General features: G+C 41.3%; 2 protein-coding genes across 6 annotated transcripts in view; both read left to right on the forward strand.

Moving 5' to 3' along the window:
• The first annotated feature begins 129 nt into the window (after positions 1-129).
• On the forward strand, positions 130-15,087 carry pld2 (phospholipase D2). Of its 3 annotated transcripts, none has more exons than XM_079171426.1 (24): positions 130-265; positions 3,742-3,899; positions 4,002-4,129; positions 4,229-4,371; positions 4,524-4,617; positions 5,011-5,076; positions 5,171-5,229; positions 5,325-5,570; positions 5,682-5,825; positions 5,914-5,997; positions 6,127-6,205; positions 6,322-6,432; positions 6,525-6,734; positions 6,841-6,997; positions 7,090-7,208; positions 7,596-7,709; positions 8,856-8,960; positions 9,365-9,456; positions 9,704-9,817; positions 10,103-10,149; positions 10,427-10,561; positions 11,757-11,910; positions 12,290-12,407; positions 12,551-15,087. In XM_079171426.1, the coding sequence occupies exons 2-24, from the start codon at positions 3,770-3,772 to the stop codon at positions 12,773-12,775; spliced, it is 2,874 nt and encodes a 957-aa protein (XP_079027552.1). In that variant the 5' UTR covers positions 130-265; positions 3,742-3,769; the 3' UTR covers positions 12,776-15,087. The 3 variants fall into 3 exon arrangements, with proteins under 3 accessions (XP_079027552.1, XP_079027554.1, XP_079027553.1); XM_079171428.1 differs by having other exon boundaries at positions 133-265; positions 3,747-3,899; XM_079171427.1 differs by lacking the exon at positions 130-265 and adding an exon at positions 343-451.
• Positions 15,088-16,097: 1,010 nt separating this feature from the next.
• mink1 (misshapen-like kinase 1) overlaps positions 16,098-19,410 on the forward strand; it is a 30,381-nt gene continuing 27,068 nt past the window's right edge. For all 3 annotated transcript variants that reach the window (XM_079171960.1, XM_079171961.1, XM_079171962.1), the window contains exon 1: positions 16,098-17,335. In XM_079171960.1, coding sequence (XP_079028086.1) covers positions 17,279-17,335 — 57 coding nt within the window. In that variant the 5' untranslated portion in view covers positions 16,098-17,278. The remainder of the gene's footprint in view (positions 17,336-19,410) is intronic.

A 19,410-nucleotide genomic window follows, 5' to 3' on the forward strand; every position in this document is an offset into this window, starting at 1 on the left:
CAAAAAAATGTGCTACAGCTGCCTCTTGCTGCCGTATTTTCGTATATTCCCTTTCCCTTTTTCCTCCTCCACACTCTGTCCCACTGGACACCCTGTGGGAGGGACTACCGTATGCATCACCCACGGGGAATACGAATGACCTCTTCATTGAGAAAAACGATGAAACCTTACTTTTAGCCTGCATGTACGCCTAATTACATGTTGTCTTTTTTCTGTCCCCGCGCGTGGAATAGCTGTGTGTCCCGAGTCGGTATTTGAACTGAACGTAAGTATCTCCGTGGGCCTAACTAACTAAACGGATATGTTACACTCCTCTGACTGCGCTGTCGCAGCATTGCAGATGTAAGATCCAGCTGCGGGACTTTCACGCCACCGAGGCACGAAACACCCAGTGATTATAGCTTGTCGTCGGTGTGTTGTGTGAACAGTCGACTGTCGTCACTTTCGCCAGGTGATGTTTGTGGCGTAGTTTTGTAAACTTGTGTTGTAGTTTTGTTTTGTGGAATGCATCGCTGTAGGAAACGAGGCTATGGGTGGAGACGCCACAAAGTAGCATTCAGCAATGTCAGCCTCTGAAGTCTGAGCTGCCTTGATATCCGGAGACTGAAAGTGACTAAACAGCCACACTGTTGGGAGAATTAAGAAAGTAGATCATACAGATTAGGGGTAAATTTAAGATGGTGTGTAGCTCACATAGGCTTGTCTACACAACTTGTCCATACTTTCAAAAAAGAATGCAAAGAGGCAAACGTGTGAGTGTGTGTGTGTGTTCATCTCCCAAACTTGTATCTTAACCCACGTTACAAAGCTCGTGGCAGTTTACTGTAATGGGTTAAAAGTGCAGTGAAAACGTTGAAACAGTCAGAAACGATCTTTATTTTAGGCAACTGTTGCGCAGATTTTGGGGAAATCCGCTGGGCTGAGGCGCAGGCAGCGGGTTGACTGTGTCAGCACTGCTGGTTTAGTCACGTAGGAATGTGTGACACATCCTGTCATTTGGTCGCACGTTTCAGAGTCTGGGGATATGTATTTTGTCTCAGTATGCATTTAAAGGCCACGTGCATGTCTGGTTTCTAAAACGTCAGGTCAATTATGTAAAAACACCATAACTTTCCCATAGAGCAGGGAACATAAACATCTGTAAAGATCAGGCTTATTTATTCAATATGACACCTTTTTACAATAAATACTACTCTGTATTTACCTTGTTGCCCCTAAGATGGAGAGAAACTAGCTATACCTGAGGTGCAATTTCTTTAACTTATTAACATTTTATAATTTAGGATTATATTGTTCTTCAAGCAGAGTAATAAATGTATCAGATCATATGTGACAGGTCCAGGCATGGCTACCTTTGTAAAAAAAAACTATAGAACTATATGAACTTATTTACTTTAACCACACCCAGAAGTGATGTAAAGGTGTTCCGACCACGCCCTGGTTACGCCGCTACATCATCGCAGCAGGGTGAGAACTAGTATGGTCAGCAGTAAAACATTTTGGGTGGAGTCTAGTTGATCTTTAAAGCCCCTTTGTGAAATATGTTAATGTTGTTGTATACACTTTTTAATTATTCTGATGGTGTACGTTTTTGTTTGTGGAAAAAAAATAGACGATTCAAAGACAAATCCTGCACATAGGTGCTTTAAATCTCTCATGGCCTTGTCGGTCACTGCTGCTGGCAACATTAAGTGGTAACCGGTCCAGCACCGTTGATTTATGCTCCTATGAACAGTTGGTGTGTAAGATGTTGCTTGGCTCTCAGCAAAAGCACTCCCCTCTGGCCAATTTGGCTCATGTTGTAGAGGACTCTGGGTGGGTGTAGTGTGTTTCACAGGTAGGATGCCTGAGTAAGATTCACTCCAACAAACAAAACACAAGAAAAGCTCGACTTCTCTGCCTTAAAGGGTTAATGACATATATTTTAAGATAATTCTGTCATGCACAATATGTATGCTCTGTGGCAATTACAAGTTTGCTTTTCACCTGAGAGTAAAGGCTGATCAGAGAAAAAAAAAAGCTATACTGCCAGTATTCATAGCACTCAACAGAGGTTGTTTGGTTAAATATTGTTTTTTCAACATATCTCTCTCAACAAACAGCAGTAGATTTAAATGACAGGGTTTAATGTTAATTTGCATGCCTGAATGGCCAACATATATATTATATTATAAGTGGAAACAACAAATAAAGCTCGGAAATAGTGAAGAATTAGCTCTGCAGCAAACAGAAGAAATGGTCCTAATATGGGCTTCACATAAATTAAAACACAACTTGTTCTTTTCATGGTAATCCCTGATGTTAAATATGTTCTTCAGCAAATGATGGAAACTCAACAGAGTGTTGTTCATCATTTGTACATTGAGTCCAGCCTAATAAGCCTAATGAGTACAAACATATGGTATTTGTTATGAAGGAAATAATTGAATAAACAGTAACTCAGATAAAAAAGAATCTACAAAAGAGATTATAATCAAACACAAATTATTACAGTTTCATCTCCTCTCCAGAAAAATGTATGCAACCTTTTAAAGAAAAAAAAACATTTTTAGTGAGAGGAAAGTATGTTTTATTGCAGCTGTCACTTGTCCTTTTATTTCTATTAAGTCTTTAGATGCTACTGAAGCTAGCTAACACAGTCCAGCTGATGTACCCAGCCTGTGTTCAGTATTGCGCCGTCCTTAACCTGCTTATTACGATTCATCACTATAGTTGGAACAGTTTTTGTTTCTCATGGAATCAAAACTATAGACGATCATTTTAAATTTTCACTCAATTTTGGGAGTTCTTTAGTGTTAGTATTATTGGTATATGTGCCATCCTCATTTTCATTCCCAAACTCTCTCACTTCAATTCACTACACACACACCCCCCCCTCCCTCCCTCTCTCCCTCCCTCCCTCTCCTTTGCCTGGTTGCCCAGGAAACATTCAGCCATTCAAAGACATCTACCCACACAAAAGGGTTCACACGCACCTTTTTCTCGCGCTGGTAGCTGTGTCCTAGACTTCTCATGTGACGCAGTGTCGATGACTACTCTGCTGCTGGGGCTGCTTCATCTACTGACGTTATTTTTAGTTCATGCACTTCTGCTACAAACTACTGATACTATTAATGGTAGCAGTAGAAGTACTGATACCACCCAAAGTTCCACTACTTTTACTCAATCAAAGGATAACTGCAAAAACGTTGCTTCAGACTTTGCAGCGGAGACTTTTAAATTACTTAAAATGTTTCTAGTTTTAAAAACGCACCATATAGAATAACACATAGATGATCTGACATCTAAAGTGTAAATAGAATTAAAACTTTGAGGAAAGTTAACAGCCTACTTATGACTTAACTATAGCTACACTGGCAAAAACAGTAGTCATTTGATAATGAAGCCATGTTCAGTATAGAGAAAATATACGCAGAATCCCATCAATTACAATAAAATATACTATGATATAAAGACCTTTAATTATGTAATTAATGCAGCTAAAATCTCGAACTTGCAGTCTGTGGAGTTACAATATTGTAAGACTCCAAAATAGCTCACTTTTGCCTTTATTGGAATACCGAATCAATTAATTGTTAATTTGTTGAGGTGATGAAATGCTGTGAACTCCAAGCTTGTGTCTTTAAAATCTCTTATCTGCTGTAGACAGGTCTCAGGTTCACAATTGTTTTGTATGGTGGGAAGGTGCCAACACTCCAAACTGTAAATGTGAAACTCCCTTTTCTTTTGTCTTTGCACCAGGGCAGCTGGCACTTGCAGCAACAGTGCAATGGCCAGCCCAGATGTGATCGAGCCGGCAGCTCAAAGCGCGACGGCCCAAAACCTGGCTCGAAGGCGCTTTTCTCATGACGCTCGCGGCATTTCTCCAGACGAGATAGATGGCCTCATGTCCAGCAGTGGTGAGATAAACGGTCCCTTTTATGAATACGTTTAACCGTTGAAACTCTAATGGCTGCATCAGAAGACTTTTATCGATTATGTTCTAATCTTCTATTTTGCAGACGGTCGCCCTTTCCTTGTGGTGCATCATCTTCCTGACGTAAAAGATGAGGGTATACCTTTCTTAATGCCTGGTATACCTATTACATGCAGAGTGGACAACACAGAGAAATACACTACTCGCTCAAAGGTACACCAGTTTTTTAATCACGTGTGGAAAATAATTCACATATTTTCCTAAATCTAAACCACCGTGCTCATGTACATCATTTCAATAATGTCCCTCCAGGTCCATGTAGGCACCCTGTACACAGTGCAGCTAACACATGGCCACTTCCACTGGGTAGTGAAGAGGAAGTACAAGCACTTCCAAGAGCTGCATCGAGACCTTTACAAGCACAAGATGATACTTCACTTGATACCTCTGGGAAGGTCGGTGCACTATTCTGTTTATTTCAATCATGCAAATCGACCTCTCGCTCTGAGAGACCTGCGGTGGAAATCCCTGTGATGTGTTGCTCTGAGTTTTTATCGTCAGATTTGTCAAGCGCCAAGTGTTTTGAATATTTAAATTTCTCTCAAAGATTTGCAAAGGACAGGCAGCAGCTGAGAGCCATGTCAGAGGAAATGCCCAGCCTACACGGGACTGAACGGACCAGGAGGAGCTCCAGCAAAATGGTATCAAACAAACCAATCGGATACACAAATAGTTTACACAGAACACAAAAACCCATTCGAGTACACACACTTAATTGATGTTGTGGCAAGATATTCAAATGTATTTTATTCAAAGAAGAAGATTGGTCTTCTCTATTAACTACTGTACAAACTACTGCTGCTGTGTTGGTCTTTGCAGAGTCCTTATTCAGGCTGATCAATGTCATTTATTTATAGGAAATATCATATAATATATTTTGGGACTGCCAGTTCTTTGCGAAAAAATTATTTCTAATACAATTTAAAATCATTTGAGTTATTTTATTACATTTAACTGCATTATAAATATCATGTAACACATCAGCTCTACGGAATAAAAACAGTTACACTTATTTACCTGCTTTTCTGTTGCAGAAATACCTTGAGGAGTACCTGAATGGTCTGCTGGAGAACGCATTTTGTAGGAATGATCACAGCATGGTAACGGCTTTGAAACAAAGACACGCATGCACACATACAAAGTGGATGTCATGCAGCACGATGACATTTTCACATCTACTTTTTTTTTTTCCAGCTGGAATTCCTCTCCGTCGGTGCTCTCTCCTTCGTCACGGACCTCGGACCCAAAGGCTTGTAAGCAAACTTACTGAGAGTGTGTGAGGCGCAAGGAAAAGTGGGTTTAATGACCCAAGTGCGTGATAGAGGTTGATTGTGTCAACTTGTCTCAGGGAGGGACCCATCTTCAAGAGGTCGGGGGGTCACCGGATCCAAGGCCTCAACTGCATTGGCCATCATCAGCTCTGTTTCCGCTGGTCCCGGCGCTGGCTGGTGGTGAAAGACTCCTTCCTGTTGTATATGGACCGAGACAACGGCAGCATCAACTTTGTGTTGCTGTTTGACCCGGAGTTCAAAGTGAAAGTGGGCCGTGCTCACACAGACACCAGATATGGAGTCTGCATTGAGAACTTCACTCGGTAGGTCAGCTGTTTGCTTGCCTTTCGGTACTGAGAGCTCCAGCATACTGCATGTATTTATGCCTGAGGTCATGTTGTGTTTGTGACGCGTGGCTTGTTGCTTTTGTTCAGGAATCTAGTCATCAAATGCAGCAGCTATCGACAGACTCATTGGTGGAGTCATGAAATCAACCGGCTGGCAGACACCTCCGACTTTCTCAAAGTGCAACGCTTCCAGGGGTTCGCCCCGCCACGGGAGAACACGCTCACCAAATGGTCAGATACATGTTTTCCCGGAGATTTATCTGTTTTCACATTTCATCCTCATTTGCTAAACTTTATGGCTCATGGATATTGTTTGAAGGTATGTGAATGGAAGCGGCTACTTTGCAGACCTGGCTGATGCTCTCGAACAAGCCAAGGAGGAAATCTTCATCACAGATTGGTGGTAAGTGTCGGCAAGATCTGGATTCGGTGATGAAGAGGCTTCGTTTTACTAAGTTGGGAACATTTAGATATTTTAGCTATACATGAAGTGTATTTTTAATATCATTAATGTACATGTCTTCCCTGTCAGGCTCAGCCCTGAAGTGTTCCTAAAGAGACCAGCAACTGATAACTACTGGCGCCTGGATGAGATACTCAAACGCAAAGCAGTACGAATTCTCTCTGTCTTCTCCTCCATACCAATTAAATCATTCTCGAATTTCAGATGACCTGTGCTGATACATTTCTCAAGTGGCGTTGCCTCTTCTTTAACTCCTTCCTGCAGGAACAAGGAGTCAAAGTGTGTGTTATGCTGTACAAAGAGATGGAGATGGCCCTTGGCATCAATAGTGAGCACAGCAAGAGGACTCTTATGAACATGCACCCAAACATCAAGGTCTGTCACATCCCCACGGAATTTGATACACGCAATTACCCAGAGGCCTCTTCTCATGTCTTAACATCAATTTGAACCCCGATGTCCGCCAGGTGATGCGACATCCTGACCACGTGTCCTCTGTGGTGTTCATGTGGGCTCACCACGAAAAGACCGTGGCCATTGACCAAACAGTCGCCTTTGTGGGGGGGATTGACCTGGCGTTTGGGAGGTGGGATAACAGCCAGTACCGGCTGACTGACCTGGGTTTGACAGAGACGGACAACAGCGTAAGCGAGGAGGAGCCCAAAGGAGATGCAGTCGTAAGAAACTGATAAAGCATGAATGTGTTTACATTAGTTCATTAACCTGTGTGCTTTCAATATGTCACAATCCCTGCGGACACTAACACGTGTCTCTGCTAACTAGGATAATAATGTGTCTGGTGGTCCAAAACCAGCTGAACCAGATAAGCAAGCAGAGCAGGGCCCCGTTGACCTGACTGGCAACACTAAACTGTGGCTTGGCAAAGACTACAGCAACTTTATCAGGAAAGACTGGGTCCAACTGGACAAACCATTTGAAGGTAACGTCTTAATCTTCTTCAGTATCCTATACATGCAAACACACTGAGAGGAAAGGGGGAGCTGCAAGGTTTAGCTTTTTGTATTTTTTCAGATAACATCGACCGGACTCAGGTTCCCCGCATGCCGTGGCGTGATTTTTCTGCGGCTGTTCATGGCAAAGCTGCCCGAGATGTAGCCCGCCACTTCATCCAGCGCTGGAACTTCACCAAGGTCAGACTCAAAGCAAAGCTCCGTTATTTTAAAGCTACCTGGGTTTTATTCTGACATTAGCATATTACTGTAAACATCCTCATCACTTTTCTGGACCGGAACATCTTCAGCCTTACAAATGAGTCATATATAAGCTTTAGTTAACGCATATATTAGCGTGTATTATTATTTAAAGCTGTCACATAGTGCTAAAGCAATCTGAGACTTTTGTTGCCTTGGACCTATTATGGTATGCTACGCTAACGTATTGGGTTTATTAGCCACAACGACAACAATGTGAGTCAGATAGTAAGTAGTAAAACAAAGTGTATCTAATCTTCTGTAGGAAACAGGACCAGCAGGAAGGTCGAAAATCTTGCTTACATTCATTTGTTTTGTCTTCTCTAGATCTTCAAAAACAAGTACAAGGACGACTTCTATCCTTACCTTCTTCCCAAGTCTCAATGCACTGCTGACTCGCTCTCATTCACGGTTCCCGGATCCAGCAAGGCCAAAGTGCAGGTATTTCAGCACCAAAGACCAAGTCACTATACACGCATGATGGCAACACAGAAAACAAGCAAAGTATTTTAAGGATGGCTTAGTGTACACATTAAAAAAAAGGGATTTCTGTGTCAAACCAGCTTTAAAGATGCCCTTCATCAGGACACCATCAGGGTTTGAAAGCTTGAACTCTCATTTGAGGAGAGGATTATGTAAAGTGATGTTGCTGTTATGTTGGGTAACTAGTGAAATGTATTTACTGTAAACAAACAACACCATTGGCATTTTACTTTGTGAGACACCGAGTCAGAGCTAGCAGGAAATCAAGTGGATTTCTTTACAGTACAACAAAGAGACACTGTTCTGCCTTTTTGAAGTGCAGCTTAAGTATTCAGAGCTTTTTTTTGCGATGGCAGATGGTGGAACAAGAGTAAAGCCTGTGGAAGAAAATTACTTCCAACATGTTTATCCTGTTCAGTTAAGCCAGAGAAAACAAAATGCACTGCCAAAGACGGGGAGAGGGAGGGGGGGGGGGGGGGGGGACAAGTGGAAGCGTTTCATTTTTTAACAGGCTTCATGGGAAATGTGGTCCAGGTCATGAGAACTGCCAGCGTTAGCAACACAACTGGCATGGCAGAGGCTACCGTTCTCACTCTGTACTGACTGAGTGAGCGTTGGGTAACAATGGCTTTTGCTGTGTGTACTTTCTTCTTCTACGGTGGGCGGTGGCCTTTAACCTTAACCCTTGCCCCCTATTATGCCGTAGCTTTCCTATCAGGTTTAGTTAATCCCGTATTCAGGGTTTCAGGGACTCAGTTCTCACATTTTTTTGTTAGAGCTGTGGAGCTTATAGAGTTTCCCCACGATAAAGTACGTAAAGCAGAAGTTGATGCAAGGCACAAGCTGAGTACATCACAACTAGCTTAAATTACTACAAAAAGTGATAGCAGCAGTTTCAGGTTTCTGATTTGTTACACGTCTATGATACAGCTAAAGCTTTTAAAAGTAACTTGCATAGTAATGCTAAATGCTAGTAATGCTAAAGTTCCTTGTTCTTCTCTGTCCAAGTCTTGAGCTAAACTTGGAGGTTACAGTTGATTTGGCAACAGGCAGTTATTATGATGTGAAAGACATGTCCCATGGACTGACTCGTCTCTTCTTCAGGTGTTGCGCTCAGCCGACCACTGGTCGACTGGAACCAATGACAACTCGATCCTCAACGCGTACGTCCACACCATCGAGAACAGCGAGCACTTCATCTACATCGAGGTAATGCAGGAACAGACGAATCCGTATGTCTCTATCAATGCTTTCTAATGATTTGTTGATACTTTTTTAAAATAATAGCATACCTGTCACTGTTACCACAAATAGTTTTAGTAGCAACACTTAAGAGTGGGTTCTATTTAGTATAGAAATGCATCTATTTGTATATAGAGATTGGCCTCCCTTTATTTCTGATGTTTCAGCATGTGATTCTTATTTACTTACATAACATTTGACTCTTTCATTTTACGTGTCACTGAGAGATTCCGTTGCCAATGTGTGTCTGATCATGAGTTCTTATCATGAGTCTGAATATAATCACGGCTCGGCCCTTTCCCTGCCAGCTACCTACCTGTGTTAGCCCTCACCTCATACCGAGCCACCATCTGCCTTTTCTCTGCCCTCAGAACCAGTTCTTCATCAGCTGTGCCGATGATGGGAAGACCATCCATAATGGGATCGGTGACGCAATTGTGGATCGAATCTTGCGTGCACACAGGTCGGGTTTGACTGCTTCGTTTATTTTCCATAATCTCGAACCTTAAAGTTATAAAGCAGTTTTTCATGAAACTCACTGTGAAATGTAAACATTTTAAACAAATCACATTTCAAAGAGTATGAACAATGAGTACATTTCAGCATTTAATCAACAAATCACAACATAGAATAGAAATAAGAGTGAAAGGAACAGTCCACTTGTAGTAATGTTTAAATGGTCCACTTGTTGACATTGTGTCTTGCTGCAGAGAGCAGAAGAAGTACAGGGTGTTTGTGGTGGTTCCTTTGCTTCCTGGATTTGAGGGAGACATCAATATGGGAGGTGGAAATGCCATCCAAGCTATTCTGCACTTCACTTACAGGTGAGAGCCTTTTCCTCCCGTTATCATTTATGTACAAAATGCAAAAGTTGAGGATTTGCTTCAAATTTAATTGGGATAATATTCCATTCTTTTGGCTTTTGTGTATTACAAAAGAAGTAGCTGTTTCACCAGTGACTTTTTTAGTTATTTAATTAGTAGTTTTAGTTCAAAGTTGTAGCACAAGGCTGGAGTTTCTGTCAACCAAAAGTGCAACTTGATTGATTGATATATTTTTGTCCTATAATGTGTTAATTATGTTTTTTTTGTGAACGATTAATCTCCTAGGACCATGTGCCGAGGGGAACACTCTATTCTCACAAGACTTAAGAAAGGTGAGTTTTCTGTCACTTGCCTGCTCTCATTTCCACACAAAAATCCACCTGACGTCACAAAATACCACCTGTTTCCTCTCTGACATGTCTCTTTCTTTTTCTTCGTGTTGCTCCTTTAAACTGAAGCTACTGGTAATAGGTATCTGCCCACCATTTTCCATTTTCATCCTTGACTTCTTCTTCTTTTCCATTTTAAGAGTCTATGTGAGTTTCCTAATACATTTCAATTGTTTTGCATTACCCTTTGTGATTAATGTGATTCTGGTTTGCCCCCCAGTTGAGGACCTGTGGACAGAGTACATCACACTCTGCGGCCTGAGAACACATTCCGAGCTCGCCCAGTCGCCTGTCACAGAGCTCATCTATGTTCACAGCAAGACCCTCATTGCTGATGACCGCCGCTATATCATTGGTACGTCACCACTGATGCAAACTCATTCAACGACAGTTTTATCATTTTTACCTTAAGTCATCATTGAGCTATGAAACTACAGTGTATTTTAATCCAGGAGTTTTAGCTGTAGTTTATTAGCACTGTCAACACTTGTAGAATAAAAACATTGCAAGTGGGCAAATAGATGGACATTTATTCATAAAAATGAACAATAAAGACAATGACATTTAATATTTACAAGTTTAAGCTCCTTAAATTAGGTATACAAAGGAACACTTGCACGGGGATACCAAGATCAAGTGTACAGTATGGATATCGAAAATAATAAGGATCCTCTATTGAGATTCTGTCATTCGTTTCAGTATTTCAGTAGTTAAAAAGTTAAAATCTAAAAAAAGATGTCATGAAGTCAAACCCCATTTTTGATCATAGCTATGGTTGTTATATTTTTTATAGAAAGTAATTTAAAGTATTTACATTCTGTAATTTTCATTCTTAGTGGTGGAGTCCACCATTCCGGTGCTGGGTTCAGATTGCCTTCACACACACACACACACACACACACACACACACGGGATTCACAGGAAACGATGTAAACATGTAATCCTGCGTTTCTATTTGTAATTGTATCTCATTGAGCCTCATTGTTTACTGTTCACTCTCCTAATTGTGTCTTAAGGTACTGCTAATGCAAACCTAACTATTCTTCTACTACTCTGTCACATGTAAAGCCGTAAAGACTGCGGTGGCCTTTATTGTGAGGCATGCACAAGGAATGCAATGTATTTGTGACCAAATTAGATATAGCCAGGACTTAAATCTTAAGCACTGTACCTTTTTTACAGCACATTGTTTTTTTATGTTAAACCAGGTTGAGACTGTTAAATATAAATCAAAACGCTTAAATCAGCGGTTTGTTTGCCAAGATTAGTTTCTTCCACAGACTCTGTGATGAGTCAGCTTTGAGTTCTGCACTCACAGACTTCATTTCATTTACAGAATATAAACCTGTAGCATTCAAGTTCAAATCCATTTCTGAACAACAAATACACAGATTACACCGTATCGAACAAGAGAACCCTGGATTCATTGCGAAGAATATTTCCGATACAACGTTATTTCACTTTGAGAGTTGCTTCATGCGTTGAATTTGACGAGTGACGCCTCTGAAATTACAGATTGTTAATGCTCGTAATTTCCACTTGCTTTCCAGGATCAGCCAACATCAATGACCGCAGCATGCTGGGCAACAGAGATAGTGAGATGGCAGTGTTTGTGGAAGATGAAGATCGGGTCCTTTCCGTCATGGGAGGGCAGGAGTACCAGGCAGGACCCCTCGCACTCGCTCTGCGTAAAGAGTGTTTCAGGTCAGGACGAGATATGCAACTCCTGAAATGTGCGTTCTCTTTATGCATGAACTGTTACTACCTCTAAGGGAGTGTGTCGCCTATCTGTCTGTCATGGAAAATATCAAGGCTAGCTTAGTTTGTTTTTATTGAGAAGGGTCGGCTACCAAATGGAATCTGGCAACAAGTGAGGAACTATCTATGTATTTTTTTAGACTTACAAGAAAATCATCTAATTTGAAAATGATGTAATATTTCCTTTATGATGAACCTAAATAGTTTAATTCTCACTGAAGAACTTTAAATTATAATGTGACATGATAAGAACGTTTTGGACGTTTGAATGCTCTGTGCTTGCTGAACATTCGCCTGTTATTTAGTTATTTATTTTCCCCACCAGAGTTCTTGTTGGAGCTTCTTCAGACCCCAGTGTCAATATTGACGATCCAATCAGTGATGACTTCTTCTTCTTAGGCTGGAATGCACCTGCTAAACTGAATGCCACCATATACGACAAGGTATAAATTATGTAAACGATGGTGGATCATAAATCATGATATTTTTATTCAGGGTTAGATAGATGTAGTTTGTTTTCTTACCCCCCCCCCCCCCCCCCCCCCCCCCCCCCCCCCCTTTGTTCTTGTTTGCTGCTCTACAACAGGTCTTCAAATGCCTGCCCCACAACGCTGTCCACAACATGCGACAGCTGAAGGAACACGCCAGCGAGAAACGCCTCTGCGACACAGATCCTGAGCAGGCCAGAGAGGAGCTAAAGGCCGTCCGAGGGCTGCTGGTCCACTTCCCGCTGAAGTTCCTGTGCGAGGAGAACCTGCTGCCTCCACTGAACACTAAAGAAGGCATGGCTCCGGTGGGGCTGTGGACTTAAGCGCAGCTGAGCTCGGATCAGACCACTACGTAACAGCTAAGGGGGCTGCTGCAGCACACGCTCCCTGTAGTTCCTAACGTTTAGCACGATAACCTTAAGTAGGTCCAACACTGACGCTGCAATGGTGAGGAAAGACATCTCCTCAACACAGTTAACGTTTTTTATATTGTCTCTTTGACTGACGATGACTCCGAACATAACCACTGAAATGTAGATTTTTCATACTGATTTAGAACAGTAGCTTAACCTGAGCTGGACCGTTTGTTCGTGACGATCGCGTCTGCTGCATAGCTTGCACTACAGTGCAATCTGATCTGCGGGGCTGGCGGTGGTGTTAGACACACGTAAATGAATGTATGAGTCAGGAGAGGATTGCGAGGTTGTATTGGAAATCAAGCATTCTCACATGATCTGGGAACATAGTGTACATTTATTGGTGCAAGGTTTTTGGGTGGGTGGGTGTCTCTGTCTCTCTCTCTCTCTCTCTCTCTCTATCGCACTCCCTCTCTCCCTCTGAGGCTTCACCTCTCACTGCAGTGCCAGCAAATCTGTCAGAACATTTGTGGTTGTTATGGTGACGGATATAAAGAGATGACTGGATGGTAGCTGAAACACAAACTGGAGAGGGCAGAAAAGGGAGAGTACCGATAGGAGGGATAACTTACTACATCAGGATGTTGTAGACGGTAACATGTTGAAAGAGGACCGATCATTTCTGTGGGAGCAAAATCATTTAAATATTTTTGGATGAATGATCAGGAGGGAAAGAAAAGGAGGACAAGATAATTAAAGGTTGCTAGGTTGATTTACTGCTAAATGTTGCTTCTTCTTTTTTTCTATAGTCACCATGACAACCAAAGTGAATTATTATTACATCATTCTGTCAGCAGAACAGAACAAAACATTCCAGTATCCACATCAGCTATTTCCATGCTGGTTCCTCAATTCTGTGTCCAGGTGCCATAACATGTCTCACATATCTACACTTTTTATTGATTTACATGCACCAGGCTTTTATTAGGCTCATTACATTCAGCCATTACACTGTAACTGAGTCGTGGCATAATGTGGCTTGTATTCACGGTGCAATTCCCCCGGAGCAACATCGAGCCTTAAATCACAAAGCGTTTTAGGTTTTGTTTCATATGAAATTACGGTAGTTATTCTCTCAAAACCTGCTAATTGTCTTGACTTGAGCCATTAGCACTGAATGACTACCATTGAGCAAGTCTTGCACTGGATAAACATGTAGCATCCATATTGCATTGACTGATTTGGAAATATCATGTAATATCTCGTAGCAAAGCAGAACCTGGAACACAGTCTTGCCAAGTTTATCAGAAACGGCAAAGCTCCTGTATCATAACAAGATTTTAGAGAACCAGCAGCAGCGAGGCAGACAAAAGGCAGAATGTGAGGCTTTTGAATGGGACTTTATCTTTTATACTCTTTCGTGTTTTTTTCATTGAATTTTTAAAAAAAGAGATCTGTATGTTTATAGAGACTTAAAATATTGGATTGATGTGCATGGCATTGCATTAAAAATATTTTTCTTTTAATTGCTGAACATACGACAGAGCCAGTGAAATACACAGACTTCTTTGTCTGTACAGAGCTTTTTGTCAACAACACTACCAAGGTGGTTACAGCGTACAAAAGTACTCTTGGAACATTAGGCACAGGGGGGAAATTGGCACCTCTCCAGTACCAATCAACACTCCGCTCTTAGTCCGTACAGGGACTTGAACTTACAACCCGCCAGTTCCCAGGCCTGGGCCCTACTGCTGCTCCAGAGCCAATGCATCAGTGAACCTGACAGATGACAAGTGTCACACATGAACTCTGCCTTGTCACTACATGAAGCACCTTTCACAGAGGACGACACTATGAGCTCTTGCACACTAGAAACTGGGTATTTGCTGTAACCTGTCTTTTACAGCACAAAATGGTTGCCTTGAGGGGTATACTTTGTTTAAGGATTCTACCGAAATGTCTGTGATATACTGAGAACCTTATACTGTTTTACCATGATTTTTGTTTTTATTGGACTAATAGCCAGCATTACCAGTACATTTTTATGAATAAACTACTAACAGAAACTAAACAAAAAAGTTACCATGTGAAAATCTTTATGTATGAAAACTTGCATATCTTTGTTTTTAGCTTAGAGTTGCTGATGTATAGCCTACTAACACTGAGGGTTAGAGAGATAATACATATTCTTCCTTAATCATTTAGAAACAGTTATGAACAACCTCACTTCAAGGTATGTTATTTTTCTTATTTCCTCAATAAACTTGTTTTTTATGGAGTTTCAAAGTGACTTTAAAAGAAAATGTAATCAAAATGGCCATGGGAATCAAAAAATAGCCTTCCACAGCCAGAACTACTGATACCATCTGGAAACAGAGTGTGACATTTTTCAAGAAAAAAGAAAATATGACGAGGGAAACATTCTAATCCTAAAATTCAAGGATCTTTTGTCATGATGCAACACAGGGATGCACAACAAAAGTTAGTTGTAGCCCATTTTCAACACAACAAACACATGGCAAACAAAACAAAAACAGTAACACATTCCTGTCGTGCATTTTTTGGGAATTTGCATCACAAGGAATGTAAACAGCAGCAACAAAATGGTATCACTAGTACTTTCAAATCCATCCTTTGTTATCTGTTCATTCTTGGAACAAATAATGTATTTTAGTAGATCAATTTCAAGACTGAGTGTACATAGAAACTGAACATGTAAATGGGGACTATTTAACACTTAAATAAGTTAATTTAACATATGAATGATGAAATCTTCAATAAAGCACCATGTTAGATTGTTTTTTAACTCTTTGTGGACAGCTTTGGACTTGAATCATGCATTATGATCTGTTGAAGATAAAGTAGGCCTGTCTTAATGTAAAATAACTGTAGTTGGCATAAAGCTCTTAGAATGGCAGACATATCAGAGCAAAACAAAGAACAGGAAAGGGTCAATTAGTTACTAAGAGCCACAGACACACTAGGAATGATACATTGCAGCGTGTTTTTTTAGTTATCCAGCAGAATTGTATTTAAATTTAACTTATTTTTGAGCCGGAGTAGGTCATTGCAGGACAGATATGTCAGAGGACGAACTCGGCTGTGCTGCTGGGAGCAGACAGATGCAGTTGCGTAGGTTGCGTTCCGCTGTAATGTTGCAGGTAATTTGTCCCTGATGAAGCACCGTAGTCATCCAGAGCAAACACTTGAGGAACGTGTGCAGCCAATCGTCAGTACAACCCCGCAAGACTACAACAAGGCTGGGAGTGGGAGGGAGGACTCGGGAAGCAAAACATGGCGAAATAACAAGTTTAGCTGTCGCCGCTTTTGAAACTGCACCGTGTCTTTAGTGTTGGAGTATAACTACCAGTTCATACAAATCGGACGCGTGAGCACGAAGGCAACGCTTAACTTTAAAGAGTCGTTGGCCCCAATTTACTAGTATTACGGCGGTGCCTCGCGGAAAAAAATAAAAAAAATAGTGCTCGTCTGCTTGCCTGCGCTTTTTCCCCGGAAGGTTGTGGCGGTGCTAGGCGCGACTGTCAACAGAGAAAATGGATGAAGAAGGAAAGTTTATTCTGGAAAAGACTATTTAGCCGACTAGCTTAGCTACGTTAGCTAGCCAGTTAACGTGCGGTTGATTGCACGCACCTGACTCGGTGTTCGGATGAACGTGCGCTCCGGGTCCGGACTGAGGAATATTTAAGTCGTGTTAACAAGTTTGACAACTGCAGTCGCGAAGGATCGTATTTCAAACGAGGCCATTATTTTCATTTTCCGCACTTTGTCTTTATATTTTGGGAGGACACACGTTCGAGGCTAATATTGACAGCCTGACAGACGGTTCTGGTGCGGACGGACCCGGACGCCATCACATCAGACGTTTGCGTCCTTTTTAAAAAAAAACAAAAAACAACCGTTGAGCCGTACATGTTGTTTCCCACTAGGAATGCTTCAGTGACACACCGGTCCTATCGGGTAGTTTAGACGCATCCTTCTCTCACACATGACATTAGCTGGATGTTGTACAGCAGCAGAGACGTCTTGTCAAAATGAACGCAGCAAGGTGTTCAACAACAGTGGAGGTGCATCGCGTTGTTGGTAGAACGGTACCGATGGCCGGCTAACGGTGACGTTACCACTCTGTTGAAATCTCTTGTGTGAAGTTAAACTGTATTTTAATTAAATATTGTAAGCAGGATTTCTGTAAAAACAACAACTGCGGATAACAGTGTAGCTCTCGCGAGCTAGCCAGCTGGGTGCGCCTGTATCTGCGATGTGTTCGCTAATCTAAGTGCTAACCGTGTTGTTCCGCAACAGTTTCTGCACATTGGACAGCCCGTTTTGCTGAATTTAATCCATAGATAACACCGGTCAAGATCGCCGTAGCAGCCACTTATAACCCCCCTCAGTACTTCTTGTCAAATATCTGGCTAACTTGGTAGCTAAGGCTCTAAGTTTTCTCCAGCTATGTCTGAAAACGCCCCCACACGAAGCCTGGACGACATAGACCTCGCCGCTCTGAGGGTGAGTATTTGTTGTAAAGATGCGTGTGCTGCACTTTATTCATGTAGAATGATGGCAGACGGACTCAGTGGATGTTATGTCATATGAACTGAAGTGTCGGTTTGCCTCCCGACACGAGCACGACCGTTCAACACCCACGCGACAAAAGTTGAGGTGGAATAAACATCCCTTGGCCCTGCATTGCTGCAGGCAGCTGAGCTGCTTCAGTGTCACAGATTCACATCAGGGATCAGTTAATAAATAAAGAAACGAGTTTACAGCCTGGACAACTTTTAGTGATTAGTGCATTAATAAAAAATAAATTAATAAATAACAAAAACACAAGAATGATGGCTGCTTCTGTGTATCACCTGAAACTCTGTCATTGTCATGTAGTTATTAGTTATTAGTCTGTTTTTTTTATAATGTATTTTAAACTAACGTGACCAGTTCTAAACTCTTGAGATTGAGATGCACAAACACGATCTCTATTGTTGTTGTTTGGAGGTGTTTTCCCATATGGGGGCTTTGCAGTCGTGATTCCAAGTTGAATGGGAAATCCTCTCTCCATTTCCTTGTGAATTTTGGTTCTGGTCTTTCTGGTTTGGTTTCTCTTAAAATACTACAAGTATTAGACCTTGTTCTTACTGATCTGGTATTAGCAGTGGTCCTCCTTGAAGGCCTCAGTTTAACAGAAAAATCAATCAACCTTTTCTGACTACCCTCTTCTAACAATAGAACCACTTTAACTGACAATAACTTAAATCAAATGAGATAAAAAGGGTCAGGACTATTCTGATTTGAAGAAAAATCTTCTTTCCAAGGCTACAGTTTCTTAATTGAGACCACAGCCCTGATGTTCCCTTTTGATGCATCTCTCCATTTCAATGGGAAGTGTCAAAATCTATGATTGTGTTGCAGCAGTAAATCCCCCAAAGACACTCTTATTAGCATTATAAAGACGCTTTTTATGCGTTCAGTCACTGCCTTTTTGAAAAGGTAGATCACAGCCCTGTCGCCCCACTTAGCTACAGGTTTGAAACAGAACAATAGCTTTCTTTTTCATTATTATTTTTTATATCTCTGTCTAGAATCAAAATGACCAAAGGTTACTCTGAGTGACTTTCCTCTGGGTGGGTTACTCCATGGAAAATAAACAGTGTTGAGGAATTCACATATTTATGGGGCTTAACAGGAGATCAGGGGTAGTTTATCTGTATCTTGGCATGCTTGGACCTCTGTTCTTCTCCCTGACTTTAAATGAAGAGATTTTTCAAAATCCCTTCATATCGTTAGAGCTGACCCAGCTCTTTATAACATATCTGTATTCAATGGTTATATGAGAAGATTGCCAATATTATCCAAGTTTATTTTTTCCGTTTAAAATAAGATGCAATCACTTCATTGAATTTGGGAATTATCAATCTCAATAATATCTCTGTTCAGTAAATTGAAGTCATGTTTGAATATGAAAGTTTTTTTTGTTGGAAAGTGAAGTTACTGTTGGGTTTAAAGTGGTAATGAAATCCTTAAAATACAAAAAAATACCAATATCTGCCTGGCCATCTACCACTATAATTAATTGTGATTTGTGTTAGCTGACCATTTAGACTTCGAGTTGCCCTGTGGAGGTTTCTTATAAACAAACAAAAGTGAAATGTTTACATTCAGTATCACTCACCAAAAGGCATCGTGTGTATCCTTGAGCTCCAACAAATGTGTTAAATGAGTTTCCTCATAAAACATTTTTTAGTATTTTGAATCTAGCATTGTTTACTAGCTAACAGTCCTCTTCTTCCGTGCCTTTGTTGGGGCATGCTGCATGTCTCGGGCGCTACTGCCACCTGTTGATGAGTGGAATAGTGTGAAACCATTGGCAGGACTGTGGAGCACGACACCCTTGTGCGCGTGCATGTCCCTGTTCATGCGCATTAGGGTCCCAGTCATAGAGAAACGGCTCCACGGCGCTACTAGAGGACAAAAACTCCATGGGGAACCTTTAAGTGGCTCAATCACAGGAGGAGTCCAGCATTGGGCTACATAGCAACTGTACACGTGCAACAACTAATTATTTGTGCTGTAACACGTTTCAATGT

Source organism: Pholis gunnellus, assembly GCF_910591455.1.
Source record: "Pholis gunnellus genome assembly, chromosome: 13".
Classification (NCBI taxonomy): domain Eukaryota; kingdom Metazoa; phylum Chordata; class Actinopteri; order Perciformes; family Pholidae; genus Pholis; species Pholis gunnellus.

Bases quoted from the DNA above. Each gene is read 5' to 3' on its own strand.
- pld2 (XM_079171426.1), top strand. From the start codon at position 3,770: ATGGCCAGCCCAGATGTGATCGAGCCGGCAGCTCAAAGCGCGACGGCC. The intron at 6,735-6,840 runs GTAAGAAACTGA...TCTGCTAACTAG, and splicing joins AGCCCAAAGGAGATGCAGTC to GATAATAATGTGTCTGGTGG. The intron at 8,961-9,364 runs GTAATGCAGGAA...CTCTGCCCTCAG, and splicing joins AGCACTTCATCTACATCGAG to AACCAGTTCTTCATCAGCTG.